Source organism: Prunus dulcis, chromosome 3 (genome assembly GCF_902201215.1).
Source record: "Prunus dulcis chromosome 3, ALMONDv2, whole genome shotgun sequence".
In the NCBI taxonomy this organism is placed as follows: domain Eukaryota; kingdom Viridiplantae; phylum Streptophyta; class Magnoliopsida; order Rosales; family Rosaceae; genus Prunus; species Prunus dulcis.
In genome coordinates, this window is record NC_047652.1 from 4,936,203 (window position 1) to 4,958,794 (window position 22,592).

The 22,592-nt window shown below is 37.6% G+C and overlaps 4 protein-coding genes and 1 long non-coding RNA gene across 10 annotated transcripts; 4 read left to right on the forward strand and 1 right to left on the reverse strand.

Annotated features, from left to right (window-relative positions):
- Positions 1-621: 621 nt before the first annotated feature.
- LOC117623103 lies at positions 622-1,567 on the forward strand. Its single transcript, XR_004585083.1, has 2 exons — positions 622-791; positions 1,173-1,567. It is a non-coding gene; the product is annotated as an uncharacterized LOC117623103 (long non-coding RNA).
- A 3,191-nt stretch (positions 1,568-4,758) lies between these two features.
- LOC117623392 lies at positions 4,759-9,867 on the forward strand. 2 transcript variants are annotated; one of them, XM_034354348.1, is made up of 7 exons: positions 4,813-4,831; positions 6,911-6,984; positions 7,082-7,214; positions 7,957-8,060; positions 8,189-8,333; positions 8,424-8,564; positions 8,858-9,867. In XM_034354348.1, exons 2-7 carry the CDS (start codon positions 6,944-6,946, stop codon positions 9,638-9,640), a joined length of 1,347 nt encoding a protein of 448 aa, XP_034210239.1. In that variant the 5' UTR covers positions 4,813-4,831; positions 6,911-6,943; the 3' UTR covers positions 9,641-9,867. The 2 variants fall into 2 exon arrangements, with proteins under 2 accessions (XP_034210240.1, XP_034210239.1); XM_034354349.1 differs by lacking the exon at positions 6,911-6,984 and having other exon boundaries at positions 4,759-4,831.
- A 259-nt stretch (positions 9,868-10,126) lies between these two features.
- Positions 10,127-13,238, forward strand: LOC117621262 (methyltransferase-like protein 22). Of its 3 annotated transcripts, none has more exons than XM_034351636.1 (9): positions 10,127-10,446; positions 10,570-10,677; positions 11,037-11,110; positions 11,201-11,303; positions 11,737-11,787; positions 12,065-12,218; positions 12,425-12,563; positions 12,865-12,970; positions 13,084-13,238. In XM_034351636.1, exons 1-9 carry the CDS (start codon positions 10,299-10,301, stop codon positions 13,233-13,235), a joined length of 1,035 nt encoding a protein of 344 aa, XP_034207527.1. In that variant the 5' UTR covers positions 10,127-10,298; the 3' UTR covers positions 13,236-13,238. The 3 variants fall into 3 exon arrangements, with proteins under 3 accessions (XP_034207527.1, XP_034207528.1, XP_034207529.1); XM_034351637.1 differs by having other exon boundaries at positions 13,090-13,238; XM_034351638.1 differs by lacking the exon at positions 11,737-11,787.
- Positions 13,239-14,181: 943 nt separating this feature from the next.
- On the forward strand, positions 14,182-18,125 carry LOC117621260 (protein ROLLING AND ERECT LEAF 2-like). 2 transcript variants are annotated; one of them, XM_034351635.1, is made up of 5 exons: positions 14,287-14,336; positions 14,487-15,541; positions 15,639-15,814; positions 16,127-16,347; positions 17,125-18,125. In XM_034351635.1, the coding sequence occupies exons 2-5, from the start codon at positions 14,500-14,502 to the stop codon at positions 17,927-17,929; spliced, it is 2,244 nt and encodes a 747-aa protein (XP_034207526.1). In that variant the 5' UTR covers positions 14,287-14,336; positions 14,487-14,499; the 3' UTR covers positions 17,930-18,125. The 2 variants fall into 2 exon arrangements, with proteins under 2 accessions (XP_034207523.1, XP_034207526.1); XM_034351632.1 differs by having other exon boundaries at positions 14,182-15,541.
- Positions 18,126-19,225: 1,100 nt separating this feature from the next.
- LOC117623289 (ras-related protein RHN1-like) lies at positions 19,226-22,578 on the reverse strand. Of its 2 annotated transcripts, none has more exons than XM_034354203.1 (7): positions 22,292-22,578; positions 21,545-21,622; positions 21,278-21,445; positions 20,831-20,879; positions 20,243-20,316; positions 19,952-20,045; positions 19,226-19,556 (listed from the first exon to the last, which is right to left on the reverse strand). In XM_034354203.1, exons 1-7 carry the CDS (start codon positions 22,448-22,450, stop codon positions 19,456-19,458), a joined length of 723 nt encoding a protein of 240 aa, XP_034210094.1. In that variant the 5' UTR covers positions 22,451-22,578; the 3' UTR covers positions 19,226-19,455. The 2 variants fall into 2 exon arrangements, with proteins under 2 accessions (XP_034210094.1, XP_034210095.1); XM_034354204.1 differs by having other exon boundaries at positions 22,296-22,562.
- Between the last annotated feature and the right edge of the window lie 14 nt (positions 22,579-22,592).

Consider the following 22,592-nt stretch of genomic DNA (forward strand, 5'->3'; position numbering starts at 1 on the left):
CATAGCTTTTTTTTTTCTTTTTTCTTTTTACTTTGGGAGGAAAGAAACCCTGCGATCCTAGGTGCCAAGCAGGGGAAAGGAGAGGGTCAAAACCCGTGTGCTAATCCCGCATTGGCTTTCTTGGCTCATAACTTTAACAATCAACACATTAGGACAACAATCAACGCATTAGGACATTAAGTCTTGTGCAAGAATTTAGTTCCTTATTTTGTTTAAGAGGATTGCTTTCCTGGTTTTCAAGTTTACTTGTTTCAGAAGCTTTCTTCTTATTTCCCAAGTTAAAAAAGTTGCTTTTATAGGAAGAGGCTTGTTGTGAATTTGTGACGCAGAAGACCACAATTGGCTCTGTTCTTGTTATTGCTTTCACTATTGTCAAAAGATCCATTTTTACCAAACAAAAAAACCCCTTTTGTGTGAATCTGTTGGCTTTTTCTTATTTGTTGGGGGTGTTGTCGATAAACCCAAAGCAGGAGGCCAAATAACTCACACAGATTTCAAAACATTTGTCTTGGGTTTCTCAGTCACTTTCAGCTTGTACCGTTTGGCATATAAACCCCATTGAAGGGCAGGAGCCCTCAACAGCACCTCAAATTGTGACATTTTATTTATTGTAAAATCCAAACCACGTCTCTGGATCTCTCTCTCTCTCTCTCTGAGTGTCTGTGACTCATTTTTTAATTATATTTTTATTGGATAAACTCTTTCTTTAATACCAAGATTCTCTCTTCTCCAACTGATTCTTCATCCTTTGTCAACCCATCTTCTTCTCTCGTGATCAGCCCATCACCATGGTTTGCTCTCTCTCTCTCTCTCTCTCTCTCTCTCTCTCTCTCTCTCTCTCTCTCTCTTTGTGTAGTAAAAACTTTGATTGGCGTGCAGTCTTTTTCTTTAATTTGTACTTACAATATGAGCAAAGAAAGGCCCCTTGTGTTTAAATTTGTGATCTTTCAATCGAAGTTTACAACTTTGGCAATCATAGTATTTATGTTTCAGTCAAGCTGGATGAATTAAATTCCTAGTAATATTTGTCATCTAATTTTTCATTCGAGCACTGTTTTTTTATTGTTGGGTATGTTTTAGTTGCACCAACTTAATGCACCAATTAAGTTGCATGTATGTTTTAGAATTAGTGGTGGTTTGATTAATTAGTGGCAACTTAAAACTTGTGGCAGTCTCTAGTGCATTTGATGCTTGGATCATTGGTGAGGCTTGTGACTGCACTGATAGCTCGGCCGGCAGCCACCATCACAACCTTGCTCTACCACAGCGATCTTCTCCCCCGAAATTTCGACTCAGAGCGATTACAGCGATTGGTTCGACGTGAGTACCTTCTTGTTCAAGAAAATTACCTTTTTAGTTCTCTCATCAACGTTTTGAGATGCTTTTGGTAGCACCTCATTTGGGTTGGCCAATGTGATCGGGGTTTTTTGTATGCATAAAAATAGGGTATTGGGATCGAATGTAGAGACAAGCAACATATAGTGTTGAATTTACTTTTGAAGAATTGCAATGGTAACCCGGGAATTTCCCCTTGCGATAAATGCTCATTTTGCTTGGTTGACCCTCATTCGATACCATTTTTATAGTCGTTCGATATGTGATCTTGTTGGTGTAGGCTTTCCACTAACCCTCTAGGGCATCAATCAAGGCATCATTAAACAATAACAAAGTTTGCCATGATTCACTTTTAAGCTAACAAATCGATGGCCCGAAATTGGATCGAATTTGGGCCGTCCCAGTAAATTTAATGTCCATGGCCTACCTTAAGAGCTCGTTTAGAGTACGAGATTGGATTGGATAAGAGGTACCTACATTTAAAGTATGGTGAATTAAGAAATAAAGAAATTTTGTTTAATTTGAATGTAGAAAATGGAATACTCCTGAAAAAAAAAACTTATCCCATATAGTCCCCACAAAATGATAGAATTAATATCAACACCTTATAACTTATTCCTTCTAATCTCCTCAAAATGAAAAATCATGCTCCTCTTCCTTCAGTTCCTCGTCCAACATACTTGAGCCCAATGGGCTGGCATGTTGATGGAATATATTACTAGTGATCCTATGAAATACTGAAAAATAGTTGAAAAGAAATAAACATAAATGGTAAAGAAATAAAGATACATATGACTCAAGTAAAAAATAGGGTACAAGGATAAGCAGAAAAACAAAAGAACGAAATGGGCTGGCCCTCAGGTCTGATGGGCCCAAAACTAAGGCCCAACTATCCCATAACATTGGGTTGCAGACTTGTTTGGTGATTAAAAAAAAATCAATATTATTATACATATTGAAGATTTAATGCATATTCAATAACAAAAATTAATCAATTGAGAGACAAAAGATGCATATTATAATTATAATATGTTATGTTTCTTTTTATATAAGTGATATTGTGGGGGCACAAAACCCTTAAATATAAGTAGGCTGCTTGTAACTACTTGAACTACAACATTCTTGCATATTATATTTCAATTTGAGTAATTGCAGCTTATTTTTCATGAGCCGGCACAAATTTTCTAACATATATAAAGATGCAATTTCTACTTCATTTTGTGGCTACATATGGAACCCAACTCAACTCCAAATGGAGTGAAAACATCAAAAAAAACAAGACAAGCCTTTTCAAGAATGAAGAATGCCCTCAAGGAACAATCCCCATCATTAGAAAAAAAAACAAAAAACTTACATGTAATGGGAATATGACTATTTTGTTATTCTCGGCCAATAATACAGTGACACGTAAAAAAATATTACATATGTCATTGCGTTATTGACCAGCACGTTACATGAGAGTTTACTTTTACTTGAGTTATAAGTCATTTACATCTACATGTTTATTCTAATCCCTAATTATAACAGAAAATGATATTCATCTACACAAGTAGGTAATTAACTAAAGAAGAAAGTGAGTGATGAGGACATGGCCGATGTGGATTGAATTGTCCCACTGCTCCATTAAAACTTGTTGTCGTCGTCATTCCCTACATGCCACGTGGCTATATCCATCGATATAATTAAATTATATTAAATGCTCATTGTCATCCAATATATAATTCAAGACAACGATAGTGTCTTTTGGTGCTAGGCCAATCATACGAGCCAAAATGTGACGTGGCATAAGCAGCATTAGCTGAAGTCGAAGTTCCAACAGTGATGGGAACTACAAGTTGATAGTTTGCGTGCAGGAAACCCAACGACTTATTTTCCAAGCTGCTTTTCAAAGGGTGTCAAAAAGTGTGATAGCAAAACCCTAACCAGCTCATTTACGTTTCTATGCCTGCCAGCTGCTATTTCTGAGAATCAATCAGTGTTTTCTTTCTATTGGCAACAATCACAACAACCAACTCACTGCCAGCTGCTCTTGGGTTTTATGTTTTGGTTAAGTAAGAGCTTACGAGAGAAAAGTTACGTTCTTTCTATATTCTTAAATACAAAATCATTCGACTATTATTAAAAAAAGTTGTTTATTATAGAGAAATGCTATTGTCAGTTGTTTATTATAACGAACTAAAAGACGTTGATCATTGTAGACCTTACGACGGTGACCAGTCAAAGCAATTTCAACTTATGAATGTTGAATGCATGGAACTGAATTCATGTTCGAATGTGCCAATGGTCAATGTTGTGTTTTATTCCACGACTTTGTGTTTTATATAATTAGAACAATAATAATAGTTTATTAACCTTTGTGTAATCATATCATCTTTCGCCCTGCAAATTAGGTTTAAATTGACCAGTGTAGGTTGTTGATACTCAAAAAGTATTTTTTGTTTCTAGGTTTTTATGGTCTTGGGAGTATTTCTTAATATTATATACAAACTTCCTCAAGTGTTGAGGAGGAAGGTGAAAATTATACATCATCAAATAAAAAATATTAATTTATCCAGATTTATGTAGACAAATAAAGTTTACGGGTTTAACTTAGTGAAAAAGGGCCTTAACTTACAAATAAAAAATCTCAAGTTCGAATCTCTATTGCTCATTATATTCTACCTAATTTATATATGAATTTTTCCTCAGAAGTCGCATGTAATTGAGGTCATTGAGCATGTTTTTACCACAATGATTCGGCATCATTTTGACGACTTTTTGTAACCCTAAAGTCTTGGTTTATCCCTTGCCATTATTCTTTGTACATTAATCATGCTCAAAACCAAAGTTGTTACCTTTTTTCCAACTAAAAGTTGAAACAACTACCCCTTGCCTTCCTTTTTATTAACTTTTCTTTTTTGGTCGACAAGATTCACTCTTTTTTTCTTTCTAGAAAGACCAACCATTTCTTTTCAATCCATTGATAGCATGTAATGTTCTCAAAACTCTTAATTCCAATTATACATTCAAACAAGAATTCAACTTAATCAACAACATAAATCTTACGTGGATAGAAATAAATAAATTAATAAAACAAAAATATTTACGAGCTACGGATTGATTTTAGGTTGGATGTCTACATTAATGAAATAGATTATAAATTAATAATATTTATATTTAAGTAACAGATAATATGCTGACATGTCATAAATATATCGTGCCACTGTGCCAGCAGGGATATGTTGCAGACAGCTGTGCCCTAGCAAGCTTGACTACTTTTCCACCGGGTCACAAGGCTTCTGGACTCGCTTTCGCTTCCATCACGCAACATCCTGGTAGTGACAAATGGATGCTTAAGAAGGACGCAGACTATTTGGCCAAAGCTTATATAATATACAATGGAATTTTGCTTTCTTTTATTCTTAGTTTGAAAATAATGAAAAGCAAATGTGGGAGGGAAAGGTTTAGCCAAAATTCATCAAGGGGATTTTGGGCTTGCTTGAGGAGATGGTTTTGGGTAAGTCTTTGATTTTATTTTGTTGTAGTTTAAAATATGTTTTTATTCCATTAGGTTTCCTTTGTTAATTTTATGTTTCCTAGTTGAGTTAGGGTTTGGTGCCCTACATAAAGGACCTATTTAATTAGAATTGTATTTTTCAGCTTTTTTTCCGTATTAGTAATCGAAATTTTGGGAGTATACTCGATACAGAGGATTTCGATTTATCATTTTGTTGAATTTAACGTTTGTCGATTTTTTTATTCGTGCTTTTCGCTGATACGTCAATCACAACTGATTCTCTTATGAGATACAAAATTATAAGGTACGTAATGAACAAATACTTGTAAAACATCAACAAACCACATATAGTGCTCAAAGTTGAATATTTTTTTTCTATTTGTGCAACAATGGTTTACATATTTTAGATTGTTCCATTATTGCTCCATTCTATAGTGAGCCAGTCGTGGTTCGAACTTCAAAGTAACTTTTTTCTTTTTCTTTTCCTGCACATAATTCGGTGGAATTTTAGTATGGTTCTCTTTTAGGTGACTAAAGATGCTCTTGAAGAGGCAAACTTTAACTTTTACATAGCATAATGGTCAACCACACTATTCCAATTGTGGTGAATAACTATCTTATTGTGCAAAAGACACCCACAAGTTAGTTTTATTTGAGCAATGACAATATTTAACTTCTCCTATATTCTAATTTAGAGGATAAATACTTACTTTCCTACTCCGGTTTCATTGTCTTTCTCTTTCTATCTCTCTCCTCATGTTACCAATCACATGAGATAGAAGGAGAGACCCATTATACCGGGGCAACAAAATTCTTAAAAAAAAAGGAGAATGACACCGGAACAAGGAAGTTCCTCTCCAACTCCAAGGTAAGTGAGTGAACTTACCCCTTTCACCAAAAACTAGAAAAACCGCCAACTTGAGTTTTGAGGTTTAGGTATATCTGTCCATACATGGTGCCTTGATTAGGTGTTAAACCTTATTATTTGGCTGCTGCATACCTTTTAATATGTGCCAGATATACTTGAAGAATTCCTTGCAGGCCCGTTAAGCCAGGGACAGCTAATTACGGGCTGCTACCCATTTTTGTCTTCTTATCTCATAAATTTAGGAACATATTTAACCTAATCAAGTTGATTGCCTGCCTCTTTTCCCAAATCTGGTCTTTACCCTAAAACTAATTTTAATTTTTGTATAATTAAGTTAACAATAATTAAGAAGGATTAATAGTAAAAAAGAAATCGAAGAAAATATATTTAATAAAAAAATTTGGGACCAAATCTATCCAGTAATAAAACACTAAATTCTCGACGCTTTGGTTGCCTGCGATTGGATTTACATTTACCGCCCGCTTCAAAACCCTAACCAATAGGCCCGAACAAAAAGAGAAAAAAATTTAAACTTATATTCCAAAAATACCCTTCATATGTTCGTTATCCTCAACAGGCAAACCAGGTAATTTTCGCTCTTTTTGTAGCGACTTTAGTAAAAAGAGCGCGATAATTATATTTTTAGCGGGAGGCTCTCAGAGACAGAGACGGAGACGGAGACAGAGACAGAGACACAGAGAGAGAGGCCACGTGGCAAAAACCCACGTTCTTTATTTTTTCTCAGAGCTTCAATCTGGCAGTATATATAGGTTGTTCATTGACCCTTCGTCTCCTTCTCCGTTGAGGTTCTTCATAGGAAAGATATATACATACACATATATATGAATATTATATATGTGTGTGTATAGCAGCTCTGTTTCTTGGTTATTGAGCTCTGTTCTTCTTGGTGCTTCCAAATTAGAGGCTTTGTTGCTACCCAATTGCCCAACAATTTGAACCCAAATTGCTGAAAACCCCATTGTCTCTCTGTTTCTTGCTTCAAGTGATTGTCTTTCTTTCAATCCCAAACATACCCATTTGCTTTCCTTCTGGGTTTTCTTGAATTTGATTCTTGGCGTGACTTGATGAGATGAGCCCCAAGTTTTCAATCTCTCAGTCATTCTTTACCTTGTTGTTGCATTCTTAGAAAACCCATTGCATTGCATTAAAGCTTGGTTTCAAACCGGTTTTCATCTTTCTCTATTTACCAGCTTTGTGCATCTCCAGAGTCCTCAGAGATCAAGATGTTGAGGGGATTAAGAAAGCCAAAATTTTTCACCAAATGGTTTGGCACAAACGCAACTCGAATTTTTATTTTTATTTTAAAAAAATTCATTGCTTTTTGTTTCTTGTGTTTCTAAATTTGGGTCTGTTTGATGCAGCAAATCTGATATAAAGATCACGAAGTTGAGGTTTGAAACGATAAAGAAGAAGAGGAGCGCGGTGCAGAAGTATTTGAAGAATGATATTGCTGATCTTCTGAGGAGTGGCCTCGGCATCAATGCCTATGGCAGGGTATGTTTCTGGTCAATCTCGTTGTTGGGTTTTGGTTAATCTCGTTCTGTTGATCTTTGTTTATTTTATTTTCTTTTTGTTGCTTTTTATGGTCTTGTGTGGCCTGAAAAATAGGCTTTTTTTCATGCTCTGCCTCAAGACTTTTTCTGTTGTCCCTTTTGTTTTTCTTTACAAATAGATGATTTTCTGTTTGCTTGCATTTTGTGCATAATTTCGGTAATGGCGGCATGTTATTGTTGCTTCCATCTGATGCATCATCCATTCAGAGAGATTATGTCACGGCTCTTTGTCTCAAATCTTGATCACCACCACCATGGCTTGCCCTCACACGTTTCATCCATGCATGACATGTACCCTCATGTTGGTCATGCATTTTATGCCCTCTTTTTACTCATAAATCTTTCTATGTGGGGAGGGGTGGCATGATCTGTTTTGCATGATGAATATGCGTGAGGCATGTGAAACAAATAATTTTGGCCAATTGAAATGGTAAAATCACCTATATGTATTTATGTGCCTTGTCTTTTGTACTTGTTTTTATCTTTTATCTTTTGTACTCTTCCTTTGATCTTCTTTCTTGAATGTGTTATGCTAGCAAATAATGGGTTGCTCTCATTGTAACATAGCAGATGATCCATGATTTTCATTTTGCTTGAATACTTGTAGCAGTTGTTCACTCACAAAGCGTCCAAATCATTATATCTTAGTCAATGCCTAACTCTTCATTATTTTTGTGAATCAGGCTGAGGGGCTACTGGTTGAGCAAAATATGTCTGCCTGCTATGAATTAACTGAGAACTTTATTGGATGTATCTCAAATAATCTCTCTCTCATGCAAAACCAGAGGTACTTGTGGCTTCCGAAATAATATTCTTTGCTTTCACTGGCAAAGTTAACTGTCAATGCCATACATGTCTCTGATCATAAGTTTGATAGACTTTTCCACCTTCTCTTATCTGTTTTTTGTTTTGTAGCGAATGTCCTGAGGAATGCAGGGAAGCTGTTCCATCTTTGATGTACGCTGCAGCACGATTTGCTGATTTGCCAGAACTGCGTGACCTCAGAAATATGTTTACTGAAAGATATGGAAATTCCCTTGAACCTTTTGTGAATAAAGAGGTAATAATTCACAACTTGTTACTTGCTCTTTTAAGTTCATAGTTAAATTATACTCAGAAAATGCATACTCACTTAATCTTTTGTGTTTAGCTTGTGGAGAGGTTGAAGGCAAAGCCTCCTACAAAGGAGATGAAGATTCAGTTATTGCATGACGTAGCACAAGAGTTATCAATTGAATGGGACTCAAAGGCTTTGGAACAGAAACTGTATACTCCATCTCCACTTGACCAAGTAAGTCTACCTATATATCATTGTTACAAAATTATTTGTACTGGAAAGAATCAAATGGAAATATCGTGATCTGGCCCATAATATCAAGCTTATGTATTCACAGTATACGTCACCTCAAATTGTTATCTCAGCCCCTGCCTTTGGCAATTTAACCTTTGAGAAATGATGTTGAAGAGTGGACTTTTGTACCTTCCAAATTTTCTTAGATGCCAAACATTTCCGTCTATCCTGTTTTTCTGTTCCCGCATTATGTATATTCTAATGCTTCTTATGGTCTCCTCTCTTTTTCGCAGGGACAGCGCAGATATGGGTCTCCAGGTGACAATGATGATGATATGCAGAAATCACATCAAAGTAGGGATAATTCTTTTCCAAAGAGAAAAAACCAGGATGCTGGGGACGTATTGAGCCACAGAACAAAGTATACTGCATCAGTAGGAAGTGAAGATGAAACAACGACAGATGTATCCCAAGACGCACCAAAGTATTGTTCGAGTTCAGTAGGAAGTACATCAGGGGATGAAGCGGATAACAAGATGCCCTTCTACTCCAAATTTGCTCCACCGCCTTACTACAAACCAAAACCTGAAAGAAAGGAAAGCAGCTTTGAGGAACCCACAAAGTTAAACAGCCATGTTGAAACAGATCACCATAATGATGTTTCAGTTGGCGAAGATGATCCAAAACCAAGATCAGTTAGGAGGAAAAACTTGAAACCACCACCCGGTCGTGAGAATCTTGACAGGAATGATCCAAGGGATGAAGAAGAGAGGGTACTGGATGGGCTTTTGATGCATTACAGTAAGAAACAGGCACCCTATGAATCGAGACAGATGAAGGGCAATCTAAGTCAAGTAGACAATGATGCTGGTGAATCTGTGAACAGAAGCAGAAGATCTCAGCGAGATGCTCCATCAGCCAGAGCATCATCTCTTCCACCAGAGCCAACATCTCCAATTGAGGCACCGAAAAGGCACGACAGAATCAATTCCTTGCAACCAGATGCACATGTGCACCCGAAACTACCGGAGTATGATGAACTGGCAGCTCGAATTGCAGCGCTTAGAGGAATATAAAAGAAGACAGCAGCATTAGAAGTGTATGTTTGTAAAAAAAAAAAATTACGTGGTGCATGTCCATTATCATATTCTCTACCTTCTATAGGAAAGATTATTAGTTTGTTCCAGTTTGATATCTCTATCAATATTCATTCATTAGTTTACTAATCATATTTCATTGTAAAAATCAAAAAGTTTCATGGCTGAACTTCAGGGTTCAGAATCCAACATATTTTAGATAGAAATCTTGGTCTAATTCTTTATGTTTGTCGTTATTTTTATTTGTTTTGATTTTGGTGACATGGTCAACTTGGTTATATTGGATCCCAACAATAACATGAACTGACACTCATGTACTATAATTGAATTGGATATATTGATTTAGTAATCAACTTGGTTCCTCCCAAAAAAAAAAAAAAAAAAAAAAGGCTTAAAAAAATTCCAAATGTGGTAAGTGATGGTATTCAAGTATTTTTACACCAAAAAAAGTAAAAAAAGAAGGTATCAACTCGATTTCTCAGTTTGCTTATGAATTTTCCAGATGGGCTAGCTGCCCATTCAGTGTTCTTTGCTTGCAAACGCACAACGCAGCGTTTTGACACAGAATTGGGATTAGCTTCTAAGAGGAACATTGCAATTAGGGTTAGGGTTTGGTTTATTAGTAAGATTGGTGTCAATGGAGAAAGGGTCTTTGGAGACGATGGGGCAAATGAACCGCGGAGATTCACAGGAGGAAGAGCAGGTGATGAGTGAAGTACACTTGGGCTGCCCACCTGGTTTCTCTGGACCCCACATTTCCCGCTTCACCTTCTCCATCCCGACTGGTTCTGAATTCAATCTCCCCTAACCTCTGCTCTGTTTCAATTTTGCCCATTTGTTTTTAGGTTTTATTCGATTAAAAAAGAAGAAGAAATATTTAAGCCTCTAACACAATCACTTACTCATAGAACTTGAGCCCATAAGATACAATGGGACTTCCCAAGTTGAACCTGCTTCCACAAATCAAATGATTAGCTTGGACGAGGATGGTGATCTTCTTCTCCCTAGACGCAACAGTAAGTTGCCATTTGCCACTCACACATGCTGCTTTTGTTTTTATTTTGACAACTTTTTTTTGCTTCCATTTATGATCTTAAAGACCTCAACCCAATTTCTCAATGAGCATGTTGGGATTGTTTGTTTGGGTTACTCCTTCAGATAGACTTGATTAGTTGTACATTAGAATGGGCATGTGCATTTGTGCTTGCTGGTTGATTTGTTTTGAATTTTATCCCTTAACCAGCAATTCTTACACAATAAAGACCATATTTCGTTTTTTCCGATAATTTTTTTTATCAAGATAAGAAGAATGTAATTCATTTTTGAAGATCATTTTGGGATTTTGTGGTGTTTTTTTCTCCACAAAAATGTGCAGAATTATCTACTCAGAGTTCTAGCGTGAGCATCCAGCATAATATCACATCATCAATTCCAAGCGTCGGTTTGCAAGTAAATTTTGTGATGTTGGTTTTTAATTTTAGCTTTTAAGTTTGGTTTATTTGCAATGTATCCCTAGCTAATCTCATCTTGCCCCCGCAGGTGTGGAGGGCAGAACTTCTATTATCTGATTTTTTGCTGCATAAGATGTTTACATCATCTGAACTTGATGGAACTGTCGCATTAGAACTTGGTGCTGGTACAGGTACAATAATCATTAGTACTGTCTTTATTTTAACTGATTATATTGTATCTGTCCTGGAATTCGCTCCTTATAGTTAATCATTGATTCATTAACATTCATTCTAAATTAACTCGATGCTTATTCGTGCATTCTAGAGATGATATATACCTCAAATTTTGGATAGCTGAACTATACCATAGGAATTTAAAAATGTGAAAATTCAAATGCAATTAGAAGAATATGAAGAAAAGCGACATGATTTTTCGAGAACTGTAGTTTGGGGAGGAAAACACTCTAATGTTAGAAATCTGACCATAATTGTTTCTGAAAATACCACCAAACAGTTTTGGGAATCAATGCTACAAGTTCATTATCCATTCAAGATTTTGCGACCATCATTTGAGACATCACTATATGTTCAGTGACAGGAATTTGAATTCATTATCTTTACCAGGGTTGGTGGGTGTATTACTTGCACGTGTTGCTAAAACAGTCTTTATAACAGGTACAGTGACCTTGCACTTATTGAATATTGTTTCATGTCTCTTTGTTCTTTGAAAGTTTTTCTAATTGTATTTTTCAAACAAGGGTTAGAAGAAATGTCTTTTTAACGGGTGCTGGATCATTTCAGTGTATGTTACTAGGTTTTTGGAATCAAAGTTGATCTTTCAATGAATTATATGATTTCTACTAAGGAGTTCCATGAATAGTTATGTTGGATTTACTTATTTGAGTCATACAACTCAAACTTGTGATTAATATAAGGTTGCCTTCTGTGCCAGACCATGGGAATGAGGTCCTTGACAACTGTTCTAAGAATGTCGACCTCAATTCTGAACTGTTCAGTCATCGAGCTACAGTTCATGTACGTGAACTTGATTGGATGAAACCCTGGCCCCCAAGAATGACCCTAGAAGAATCCTCCCTGGGAAAAAGGTGAAAATTACGTATCAACTTTGATTGCTTATAGAAACTAGCAGAATAACAACATATTCATTTTGGATAATTCCTTATCATGTTGCTAGTGCATTCCCTTTGCTGGGTTTATTCTAAATCATGTAGCTTAACAGTTAACGCTATTTTTTTATATCCTAACATCATTTATTGGCAAACATAAATCAGTTTTTAATGATGTTGCCCAGGTATTCTTGGACCTTTTCAGAAGTCGAAGCAGCCCAGGAAGCTTCTTTGCTTGTAGCTGCGGATGTAATCTACAGTGATGACCTGACAGATGCGTTTTTCAGCACTTTACAGAGATTAATGTCTTCGGGTTCAGAAAAGGTACGTAGAAACCAAAATCTTAGAATTTCCGGGGATGGAGAATTGAAGTATCATGGGTGACGGAATTCCGAGAATTTGTCATGTTTGCCCTTTTTCTTTGCCTTTAATATATCAAAAGTTTAGGATTTGAAGCAACCATTACATGGGTACATAAAGTGAGCTTGATCATGATTAGAATAGGTGTCAATGAGGGTGATGACTACATTCCCATGTTTTCGACAGTCCCTCATCTTTTTCAGAAACTCCTTTTCATCCATTATATGTTGATCAAGTAAATGGCAGTTAGGTTTTTGTTTCTCAGGTGTTGTACTTAGCATTGGAAAAACGCTACAACTTCAGTGTTGATGATCTCAATGTTGTTGCAAATGGTTACTCGCATTTCCGAAGTTTTTTGCGGTTAGATGGGGGTAAGCTTGTTCGTGTATCAAGATGCACCCATACATATTATGAGCTTGTTACTTCATTTTTTCTTATTTTTTTTGCTTTATCTTTACGGCTTATACTTGGTTTTCAATGGAAGATGCAGATTCCGAAGCCCTTGAATGTGGTTCAATGCCTTGCTTTGTGGGAAAATGCATAGACATTACACAGATTCCTCAGTATGTGAGGGAGTATGATAGAGGAACTGATGTTGAGCTTTGGCAGATTGAGTATAACAAAACAAAATTATAAACACTCAGACTGGATTCATGCAAGCCTTCTTCTTGTAAATTCCATCCATATAGTCACCAAAGGTTGCTAGTTAATTGTTTTCACCTTTTTCGTAATAGGGGCTTTTAGAAATAAGCTAAAGTTCATATTTGTTTATAAAAACTAGGGCTGGGCATATATGGACCTGAAAACTGGCCAAACCGAACCGGTTGGCCTGGTTTGGCTTTGGCAATCTAGACTGAGTCCAACCTTAACAAAAACATAACCGGTGAGTGCATGATCAACATTTTGGAGTGTCAATAACAGTTTCGTAAAAAAAGCCTCATTCACCAACGACTGATAGTAGAGGGAGGGAGGGGTATTCATATTGATCTGGCCTTGTGCCAAGTCAATGACGTGAAGAAAAAGAAACCAAAACACTTGAAATTGAAACACCAGATGCAAACTAGTGCTCAAACTCAAATAACTTCCTTTTTTTCTCTTACCAACCAAAAAATAAAAAAATAAAAAAATAAAAAACTTTATAAAGTAAGGATCTAGTACATTCATGCCGTAAATAATATTTCTTCTGTTGAAGAGAAAGTTAAAGTAGGGATGTCCTCAATTCCTAACATGTTTCTAAATGTTGAGTGCCAAACAAGTAAAAAAGTGATTCAAACTGATTGATTTTTGGTTCGAATTTGTTCAAAATTACACTTCTTTTAATGTTGAACATTTAACCAAATGGTTGAATTAGCTTAGGTTAGGGTTAATTTTATTTTTTTATTGCTGCACTAACTTGTGAGTTTGACCTTCTTAACCTCTCTTAATTTTGTTTAATCAACTGGTAATCTGAAAAATCCCCCATCCCCAAAAATCCGAACTCCAATCCCAACACCCCTTTCCTTGTCCCTTCCTCTCTTTGGATCCTTTCCCTCACACCACATCACTCCAAAATACCAAAGTAAAAAACATAAAATAAAATGGGAATAAAATAAACAATTAACAAGCACTGAACGACGCCGTTTCTATTGTCCTGAGAACCGAATCCTCCAGACTGTCCCCTTCCCCTTTTTTCTCATTATTCTTTCCCAATCCAACGCAGAAAGAACACGACAGACAGACACAGACGCAGCCTCGAAAGTAAAAGCTCTAAGCTTCTTCTTCAACTTAACCCAAAAAGCTTCTTCTTCAACCCTTCACACACACACACACACACTCTCTCTCTCTCTCTCTCTCTCTAAATCTCCATCTCTCATCTTCGTTCTTACACGCCCAATTCTGCGTTTTCAGCTGAATAGCGAACATGGGCTGCACCCAGTCGAAGATCGAGAACGAAGAAGCAGTGTCCCGATGCAAAGAGCGGAAGCAGTTCATGAAGGAATCGGTGACGTCTCGCAACGCCTTCGCGGCGGCCCATTCCTCCTACGCCATCTACCTCAAGAACACCGGCGCCGCCTTAAGCGACTACGCCCAGGGCGAAATCGTGGCCCCCCACCCCGCCCATATCCCGGCCCACCAGCCCAATTTAGACTCCGTCGCCGCCGCAGCCGCCATCGGTGTCCCCGCCCCGCCACCTTTCGTCGACAACCTCCCCCCTCCGCCTCCGCCACTCCCCAAATTCTCCACCTCTCCTCTCCAACGAGCCGCCAGCATGCCGGAGATCAAACCCGACCTGCCCAAGCCACGAACCAAGTCCAAGCCCAAGCCCATCATCGAGGGGGACGAGGACGAGGACGATGAGGTGATTGAGAGTAGCGAGAGCTTGAGGCGGAGGAGTAGGAGCAGTCGGAGCAAGAAAGGGGTTGTGGAGAACGGTGATCACGATTTGGATGGTCCGCCGCCGGTGCCTTCTCCGTCTCCGTCGGTTTCGGTGGAGAGCAGGACGGTACCGCCGCTGCCGCAGCACCGCGACACGCCTTATGACTACTTTTTCTCAGTGGAGGACATGCCGGCCCCGACGCTGGCCGACGCCGAGGAGATTGAGCCGAAGTTGTACGATGAGAGGCCAAAGATAGTGGAGAATGAGGAAGAAGAGGAGGCGTTCGAAGAAAGGCCAGAGGGAGTGGAGAAGTATGAAGAGGAGGAGGTGGAGGTGGAGAGAAGCGCGAAAGTGGAGGAGGTGGTGGTGGCGCCGCAGCTGCCGGTGGTGGATGAGGTGGGGGGTGGGTCCGTCGGGAAGAGCTTGAAGAAGGCCAAGGCCCCGCCAAAAGGGAGTGTGAATTTGTTGCAGATATTTGCAGAGCTTGATGACCATTTTCTCAAGGCTTCAGAGAGTGCCCATGATGTTTCCAAGATGTTGGAGGCCACCAGGCTCCACTATCACTCGAATTTTGCTGATAATCGAGGTAATCAATCACCTTTCTGTGGTTCTGTTGTTGGGTTTTGTTATGTTTGAGTGGTTTTCTGATGTTTGGTTTGCAATTACTGTGATTACATTTGCAGGGCATATAGATCACTCTGCCAGAGTGATGCGTGTTATTACATGGAATCGTTCTTTTAGAGGAATTCCAAATGTCGATGATGGCAAGGATGACTTCGACTCCGATGAGCATGAAACTCATGCTACAGTATTGGATAAGTTGCTGGCATGGGAGAAAAAGCTATATGACGAAGTCAAGGTACAACAAAACTTAAATCAGTTTCGTTTTGCTATCACTGTGGTAGAGAAACCGTGTGAGAAATAGATAGAGAGGTTGCGCATTCAGGTCTGAAAGGTTCTAAGTCTGAAAGGTTCTAACTATTTAGGGCTCCACTGATATCAATATTCTGGTTTAATTACTACATTGTTCAACACAATTTCATGAAAATGTCTTTGTTGTTTTTGCTCTTGCTGTAGTGTGGTCCTTTGAACTTTACTACTGCTTCGCAATGATATCAGTATTCATTACTTGTGCACTCAATCTAATTTAGGATTGACTATTGTTGGATAGGCAGGTGAGCTTATGAAATTTGAGTACCAAAAGAAGGTTGCCTCGCTGAACAGGCTTAAGAAACGGGGTAATTCTGAAGCATCGGAGAAAGCAAAAGCAGCCGTAAGTCATCTACATACAAGATACATTGTTGACATGCAGTCTATGGATTCAACAGTATCAGAGATAAACTCTTTACGAGACGGACGGTTGTACCCAAAACTTGTTCAGCTTGTCGAGGGGTGAGTTTTCATTTGATAACATACAACAAGATTCTATTGGTTCATATTGTGGGTTGATTAAGGATTTGTAGGTGGTTTAATGGGTGGGGACAATGAGTCATAGGATGAAATTGCAAATAATTAGTTGGAGAAATTGGGTGCCTTATAATTGCAAATAATGAGTTCAAACACCTCATCTGCATATTGCAAGGAGGTGTTTCTGGCAGAAGGTTCAGTAGGTTTTGCAGAAAATAGGGTGCCTTATAATTAAATTTTGAAAACAAAAATGAAGAAAAGAACACTAGCATCTTTTCATACATATATATATTGATGGAGAGCATTTCCTTTCATTGTATGAGTGGATGGTGCTACCCTTCTCTATGAAGGCCTAAAAAAAAGTACCTTGTTTATTCACATCTTGAACTAGAGAGTTGTCCACTAATCAATTAAAATTGATTCATATTTCCTGTGTTGGAGACTATTCAACATAAGATTTCCTTTCCTCCTATCTTATGAGTTGATGGTGCTACCCTTCTTTATGAAGACCTATAAAATATTATCTTGTTTGTTCATATCTATAAGGAAACCTATATATGGTGTCCTAATGTTTTGTAGATTTTAGATTTTAGATTTGAGTGCTCCAGTTTATTTATCTTTTGGTTAGTCAGCTTAAAGGAACACTGCCCGGCTAGGCTCTTGGTAGTTGTGGACTTTACCACTGAACTGTTCTTGTAGGATTTTGCATCTATCTTCAAACGTACAATTTGAAACCACTAATAAATGATTAACGGACTGCAGGATGGCTACTATGTGGGAAATCATGCGAATTCACCATGAGACCCAATCAAAGAGGGTAACAGCCCTCAGGTCTTTTGACATCTCCCATTGTCCCAAGCAAACAAGTCAGCACCATCATGAGCGCACAATCCAGCTGCTTGGTGTTGTGCAAGGGTGGCATTCTGAGATTGGGAAGCTTGTGACTTATCAAAAGGTGTACATCAAGGCCCTCAACAATTGGTTAAAACTCAATCTAATCCCTATTGAGAGCAGCTTGAAGGAGAAAGTTTCTTCCCCACCAAGAATTCAACGACCCCCCATTCAGGGACTCCTCCTTGCGTGGCAGGATCATCTAGAGAAACTTCCAGATGATGTTGCAAGAACTGCTATACATAACTTTGGTGCTGTAATAAGTACTATAGTGACTCTCCAAGAGGATGAAATTAAAATGAAGGACAAATGTGAAGAAACCCGGAAAGAGCTTGCCCGCAAGACAAGACATTTTGAAGACTGGTGCAATAAAAATATGCACAAGACCATTCCGGACGAAATAGATCCAGACGGGCCAGAAGGCCACACTCGAAATGATGTGGTTGCAGAAAAGCAGTTTGCTGTGGAAATAGTGAAGAAGAGGTTAGAAGAGGAGGAGGAAGCCTATGAACGGCTATGCATTCAGGTGAGAGAGAAGTCGATAGCAAGTATTAAATCTCGCTTACCGGAACTGTTTAGGGCATTGTCGGATTTTGCTTCTTCGTGTTCAGAAATGTACAAAAGCTTGAGGCCTACATCACCTCATAGTCCAAGTCAGAGCTCAGCAAGAGAATAAGTTTGTATGTATAATTTGCCCATTTGTTTTTTGTTTTCATTTTAATAATTTTTGTCCTGATTCTAGTGTCAATTTGTATCTATCAGTAACTTATAGGATTTTGCAATTTTCATATGGGACAAGCCCTGAAAATCATATACGTGAAGTTGATTTCAATATATTGAGGAAGGACCATTTTTTCGTATTCCTTTAACAATTTAAAAACGTTTTCTTTTTTCTAATTTTTAAGCTTTTAATCAATGCAGTCGTGGCTGCTTCTATCTCTATGGCTGCACTCACCTGTACATGTTGTTTTGTTAATTTTGTTGAAGGTTGAAGTTGTAATTAAGGTTTTATTTAAATAAAAATTTCTGAAAAATAAAATAAAGCCACTCCTTTAGATTTGTTTTTACCACCACATTTATGTACTTCACAGAAAGAAATAGGAGTAATGGAGAATCATGGAAGCAGGACTATATACCTTGCTTCCCTCTAAAGAAAGAATCCAGTGGTCTAAAATAGTCCAGTATATCAAAACTGCAAAGAGGTCAAGTTGGCACATAGCTTTAACATATTGGTCATGGGAGGGCATGAGATCCAAGTACGTTACATGACTAGGAACGAGCGAGATTGATACATGTTTGTATACAACCGAAGTACGTTACATGACTAGGAACGAGTGAGATTGATACATGTTTGTATACAACCGAAGTACGTTACATGACTTGGAACAAGTGAGATTGATACATGTTTGTATACAACCGGTATCCCTTAATTACGCAGCTTTTTATTTTGAAAAGAAGTTGGCAACCTAGATCTTTTAGGGATGGATGGTTACAAAACACACACAAGATGAAGAAAAAGAGAGGAATAAGCCTTTTACAGATGAGCAGATCCATCCAACCTGTATGGTGGAACCAACTTCTACTTCAAGCATTGGATCTTCTATCTCAGATAAGAATAATGTTAAGTAATGTAATAGATGGGCTAAGACTTTAGATCAAGCTTAGTCAACTTCCGCACCTTGCCTCGTGCTTGCGCAAGCTTCTCTGGTGTTGTGTTAGTTTAAATAACCTCCAAATAGGAAGAAGAACAACTCTATAACCATAAAGAGGTAGTTAGGGGCCAATTTGGCAAACATTTTGTTTTTGCTTTTTTTGTTTGTCTTGTGTTAATTTTATCTATTTCTCTCATTTAATTATGAGGTCATATGCTGAATAAATTTATTCATTTCTATTTGTTGTATCATATGTGTTTTGTTGGTGAGGGATCTATTTCCACTTTATGCTTCATATGGTTTCTTTGAACATAAGCACATAAGATGATCAAAGGCAGCATGGATATTCATATTCTGCAGAGCTTATACGAATTTACAGATGTTACAAGTTTGTTCTTAAACTTTTGAAAACTTTTAGGTAAGTACTTCTTTGATTTCCTGTGAGCAATTTTTTGAGACCCCCTCTCAACACTTTGAAGAAAACAACCCCTGAATCAATAAGAGGCAAAATGGGATCTTTCAAGAAACAGACTGCCGCAGTGCATGGTCGTCACCCCAAGCAACAAAATGACTTTCTTCTTCTGTCTCGTGTTTCGTTGATTAGATTCACTCCGGGAGGCTTTGAGGGGCAAGCTCTTGCTAATCTCTTTGCTGCATAGGTGGAAAGGAACATGATGTGTAAGCATTGCACATCCGAAATTCTAAACACTGAACTCTGAATGTTAGAACGAAAAATCGAAAACAGAAGACCTTCAAGTTAATACTGTCATTGTACCTGGAGGATGCTAGACCAAACAAATTAAATTTTCTGAATGCCAACAATTCTACATGGTCCTAAGTCATTATGATTGATACAACTCTACGCGAACAAGTCTGGACTCATGCCCGTTTTTTATTTGCTGCAATTCAACTTGCTTAGAATTTGGATTACAAAAACAATGTCTAATGTTTGAAAAAGTAAGTTTCCCTCGTTATGACCCTGCTATCCTTAGGCAATGTTGTAACCGAACCAGATTTTATCTTCAGATAATAATTCTGAAAGTTACCTATTTCATGGAATAGCTCATTGATATTCTGTGCAGTTTTGGCTGATGTTTCCAAGAAAAACATCCCGTTGTCTTGAGCAAATTGCTCCCCTTCCTGCAATCCAATTACAAGAAAAATAAAACACAAAACCTTTAATTTAAATACAAGTTCCAAACTAACAAACATCAAAACGTTATTGTGCATCCAGATCTGATAGTCAATATGACTGCAAATACGTTCATCTTACTACACACTCATGCAGATGGAAAGAAGGAGCAAAAGGGAAATTGTGGAGAAGCTGCTGCAAATACCTCATTCTCGACCTCTCTTTTCGCCTCCAAGTCGCACTTATTTGCCACCAACGCCATCACTAAGCTTAAATTCCCTGGAAAGGATAAACAATGCATCATGTTTCATTTCAAGAACAAAAAACATTCCAGAATAAGCACAGTGAAAATACCAATTATTTTTCAAAAACTGAAAAATCATTCCAAAACACACTTACTACTTTAATATATAACATAGGGTCCACAGACATATGTGCAAGAAAAGAGCTAAACCAGGCTGTTTCAAATTGTACTAGCCAGAGAAAAGCAATCAAAATTTGTGACAGCAGAGGGTAGGCAAAAAAGACGTATCAGGGCCTGCCACAGATTGAAGATACAGATAATACAATTTTAAACCAGAAAAGGTGACAAACAGCCTGAAAGTTTCAGATGAGAATAGGAACTAAGGAGGAGATACGCAAAAGCAAGGTTGGTTTGTTTAACTCTTTCTACATTACATACGTATAGGGCAACCGTGTGAGTAAATTGGTATCTTGGTTTTCCATATTTAAAACAGAGTTTAGAAAGGAAAAACATGGTAAGAATACAACTTTTCAATTTCTATGGTCTCACCTTGCCTTTGCAATTCTTGAACCCATTTTTTGGCTCGAGTGAACGTATCCTGAGGCCAGTGCACATTCTAATCAGTGAACCAGATATAATTGCAATAAAGTATAACTGAGCATTGAATTGAAAATACCTGCAATCACCTTCAAATCTTCAAATCAGAATTTACAGCATACAACTTGCAACCATATTCAAGTTTGGAAAACCTAAATTTACTTTATTTTATATACCTTTGGAATCTGGATTAAAAAATGGTGAAGCTAGTTTACTATACTCGAACAGGAAATAGGCAACTTAAGGGAGCTAAATCTGATATACGTACATCATAAGTCACGGTCATCAGCTGTTGCATACATTACACAAGCACATATACTCTTTTAAAATTTTAAGAAAGAGAGGGTGGAATTCATTAGAATGAATGAACAAAACATAAGAAGTTTGGTTCAAAGGTACCGTGCTTGAGATGTCATACACGACTACAGCTGCTGCTGCACCCCGATAGTACATAGGAGCTAAGCTATGATACCGTTCTTGTCCTGCTGTGTCCCATATATCAAACTTCACAGTGGCTTCACTTAACGACAGTATCTGAGTGAAAAAAGCTGCTCCTATTGTTGGTTCCTGCATGAAAACAAGCACCCAGATCCTCAGTTGTGAAATTTCACATAAATAAGAAAAAAGGAAAGATTTTATCGAAAATACAAAGAGGTCAACAAAAACCTGGTGATCAAAAAACTGGCCTTTGACAAATCTTAATACCAAGCTGGTTTTTCCAGTTCCCATGTCCCCTAGAAGCACCTGAATAAGAAACATTCAAGAAATTTAGAAATGAGCTGTCTTTATGGGACAATTCAACTAACTACAAATGAAAATTGTCATTGTACTACATTCTCGTAACTTGTAAGCACTGCTCTCATCAAGGAAGTAATGCAACAAAAATCAAAAGGTTCTCCTAATATGCTATTAATTCAACCTGAGAGTCTATGCTTCTCAAAATACAGGTAAGAGATCAGCTCCTACAGAAACTACTGGACAGTCTAGAGTAAGAATGGCACACCTACAAATGCCGGTGTATGCTGATATAAATCTGCTGTTTGAATTGCCACACTGCTTTGTACTTATTACTTTTTCTTTTTTTGGGGTGCAAATCATGAATTGGGGAATTTCAAAATGGTGGAGCCTCAAATCAGCACTTCTGTGGGGTTTAATTTTTCCAGCATGCAGTTGAAAAAAAGAAAATGGATATCTACAATTTACATCAAATTTTGAATTCTAGGCAATACACACAATAAGGTTCTTCTCTTAAGCAATTGGAATTAGAGAAGTCAACGGATTATAGCACCAACCTATAGTAGCAAATGTGCTAAAAGGGTTATTGCACAGATTATTAAGGGATTGAAAAGAATAAATAAAATTAAACAGAATACTCAAAGTAATGAATTGGAAATAAGAAAGGGTAAGACATACCCACCAGTTTGGCTTGTATGATCTTGTTGCCAGGCCTGGCCATTGGACCACCTTGATCAAAATTGTCCGAGGTTGAAGGAAAGAGAGAGCTTTACAGAAAGAGAGAGAGATAGAAGTTGCTGTTGTCAAAGAGACATAAAAGTTGTATGTGATTTTCATAGAAAATTAATAGATGGAACTGGAAATTGGACAAAGAAAAGAAAACACTCAATCCCCAGCAGTGGACTGGTAGTTCTGTTATCTGTTGACTGGTAGTTTTGTTGCACTTCTCCATTCTCAATGAAGAAAGCTTTGAAAAAAA

Coding starts and splice junctions, on each gene's coding strand:
- LOC117621262 (XM_034351636.1), top strand. CDS start 10,299: ATGGAGAAAGGGTCTTTGGAGACGATGGGGCAAATGAACCGCGGAGAT. Junction 11,111..11,200: donor TTCCAAGCGTCGGTTTGCAA/GTAAATTTTGTG, acceptor TTGCCCCCGCAG/GTGTGGAGGGCAGAACTTCT. Junction 11,788..12,064: donor TAAAACAGTCTTTATAACAG/GTACAGTGACCT, acceptor CTTCTGTGCCAG/ACCATGGGAATGAGGTCCTT.
- LOC117623392 (XM_034354348.1), top strand. CDS start 6,944: ATGTTGAGGGGATTAAGAAAGCCAAAATTTTTCACCAAATG. Junction 6,985..7,081: donor CCAAAATTTTTCACCAAATG/GTTTGGCACAAA, acceptor TGTTTGATGCAG/CAAATCTGATATAAAGATCA. Junction 7,215..7,956: donor GCATCAATGCCTATGGCAGG/GTATGTTTCTGG, acceptor TTTGTGAATCAG/GCTGAGGGGCTACTGGTTGA.
- LOC117623289 (XM_034354203.1), bottom strand. CDS start 22,450: ATGAAAATCACATACAACTTTTATGTCTCTTTGACAACAGCAACTTCT. Junction 21,446..21,544: donor GCCAGTTTTTTGATCACCAG/GTTTTTGTTGAC, acceptor GTTTTCATGCAG/GAACCAACAATAGGAGCAGC. Junction 20,880..21,277: donor TGTATGACATCTCAAGCACG/GTACCTTTGAAC, acceptor CACTGGCCTCAG/GATACGTTCACTCGAGCCAA.
- LOC117621260 (XM_034351632.1), top strand. CDS start 14,500: ATGGGCTGCACCCAGTCGAAGATCGAGAACGAAGAAGCAGTGTCCCGA. Junction 15,542..15,638: donor GAATTTTGCTGATAATCGAG/GTAATCAATCAC, acceptor TTACATTTGCAG/GGCATATAGATCACTCTGCC. Junction 16,348..17,124: donor CTTGTTCAGCTTGTCGAGGG/GTGAGTTTTCAT, acceptor AACGGACTGCAG/GATGGCTACTATGTGGGAAA.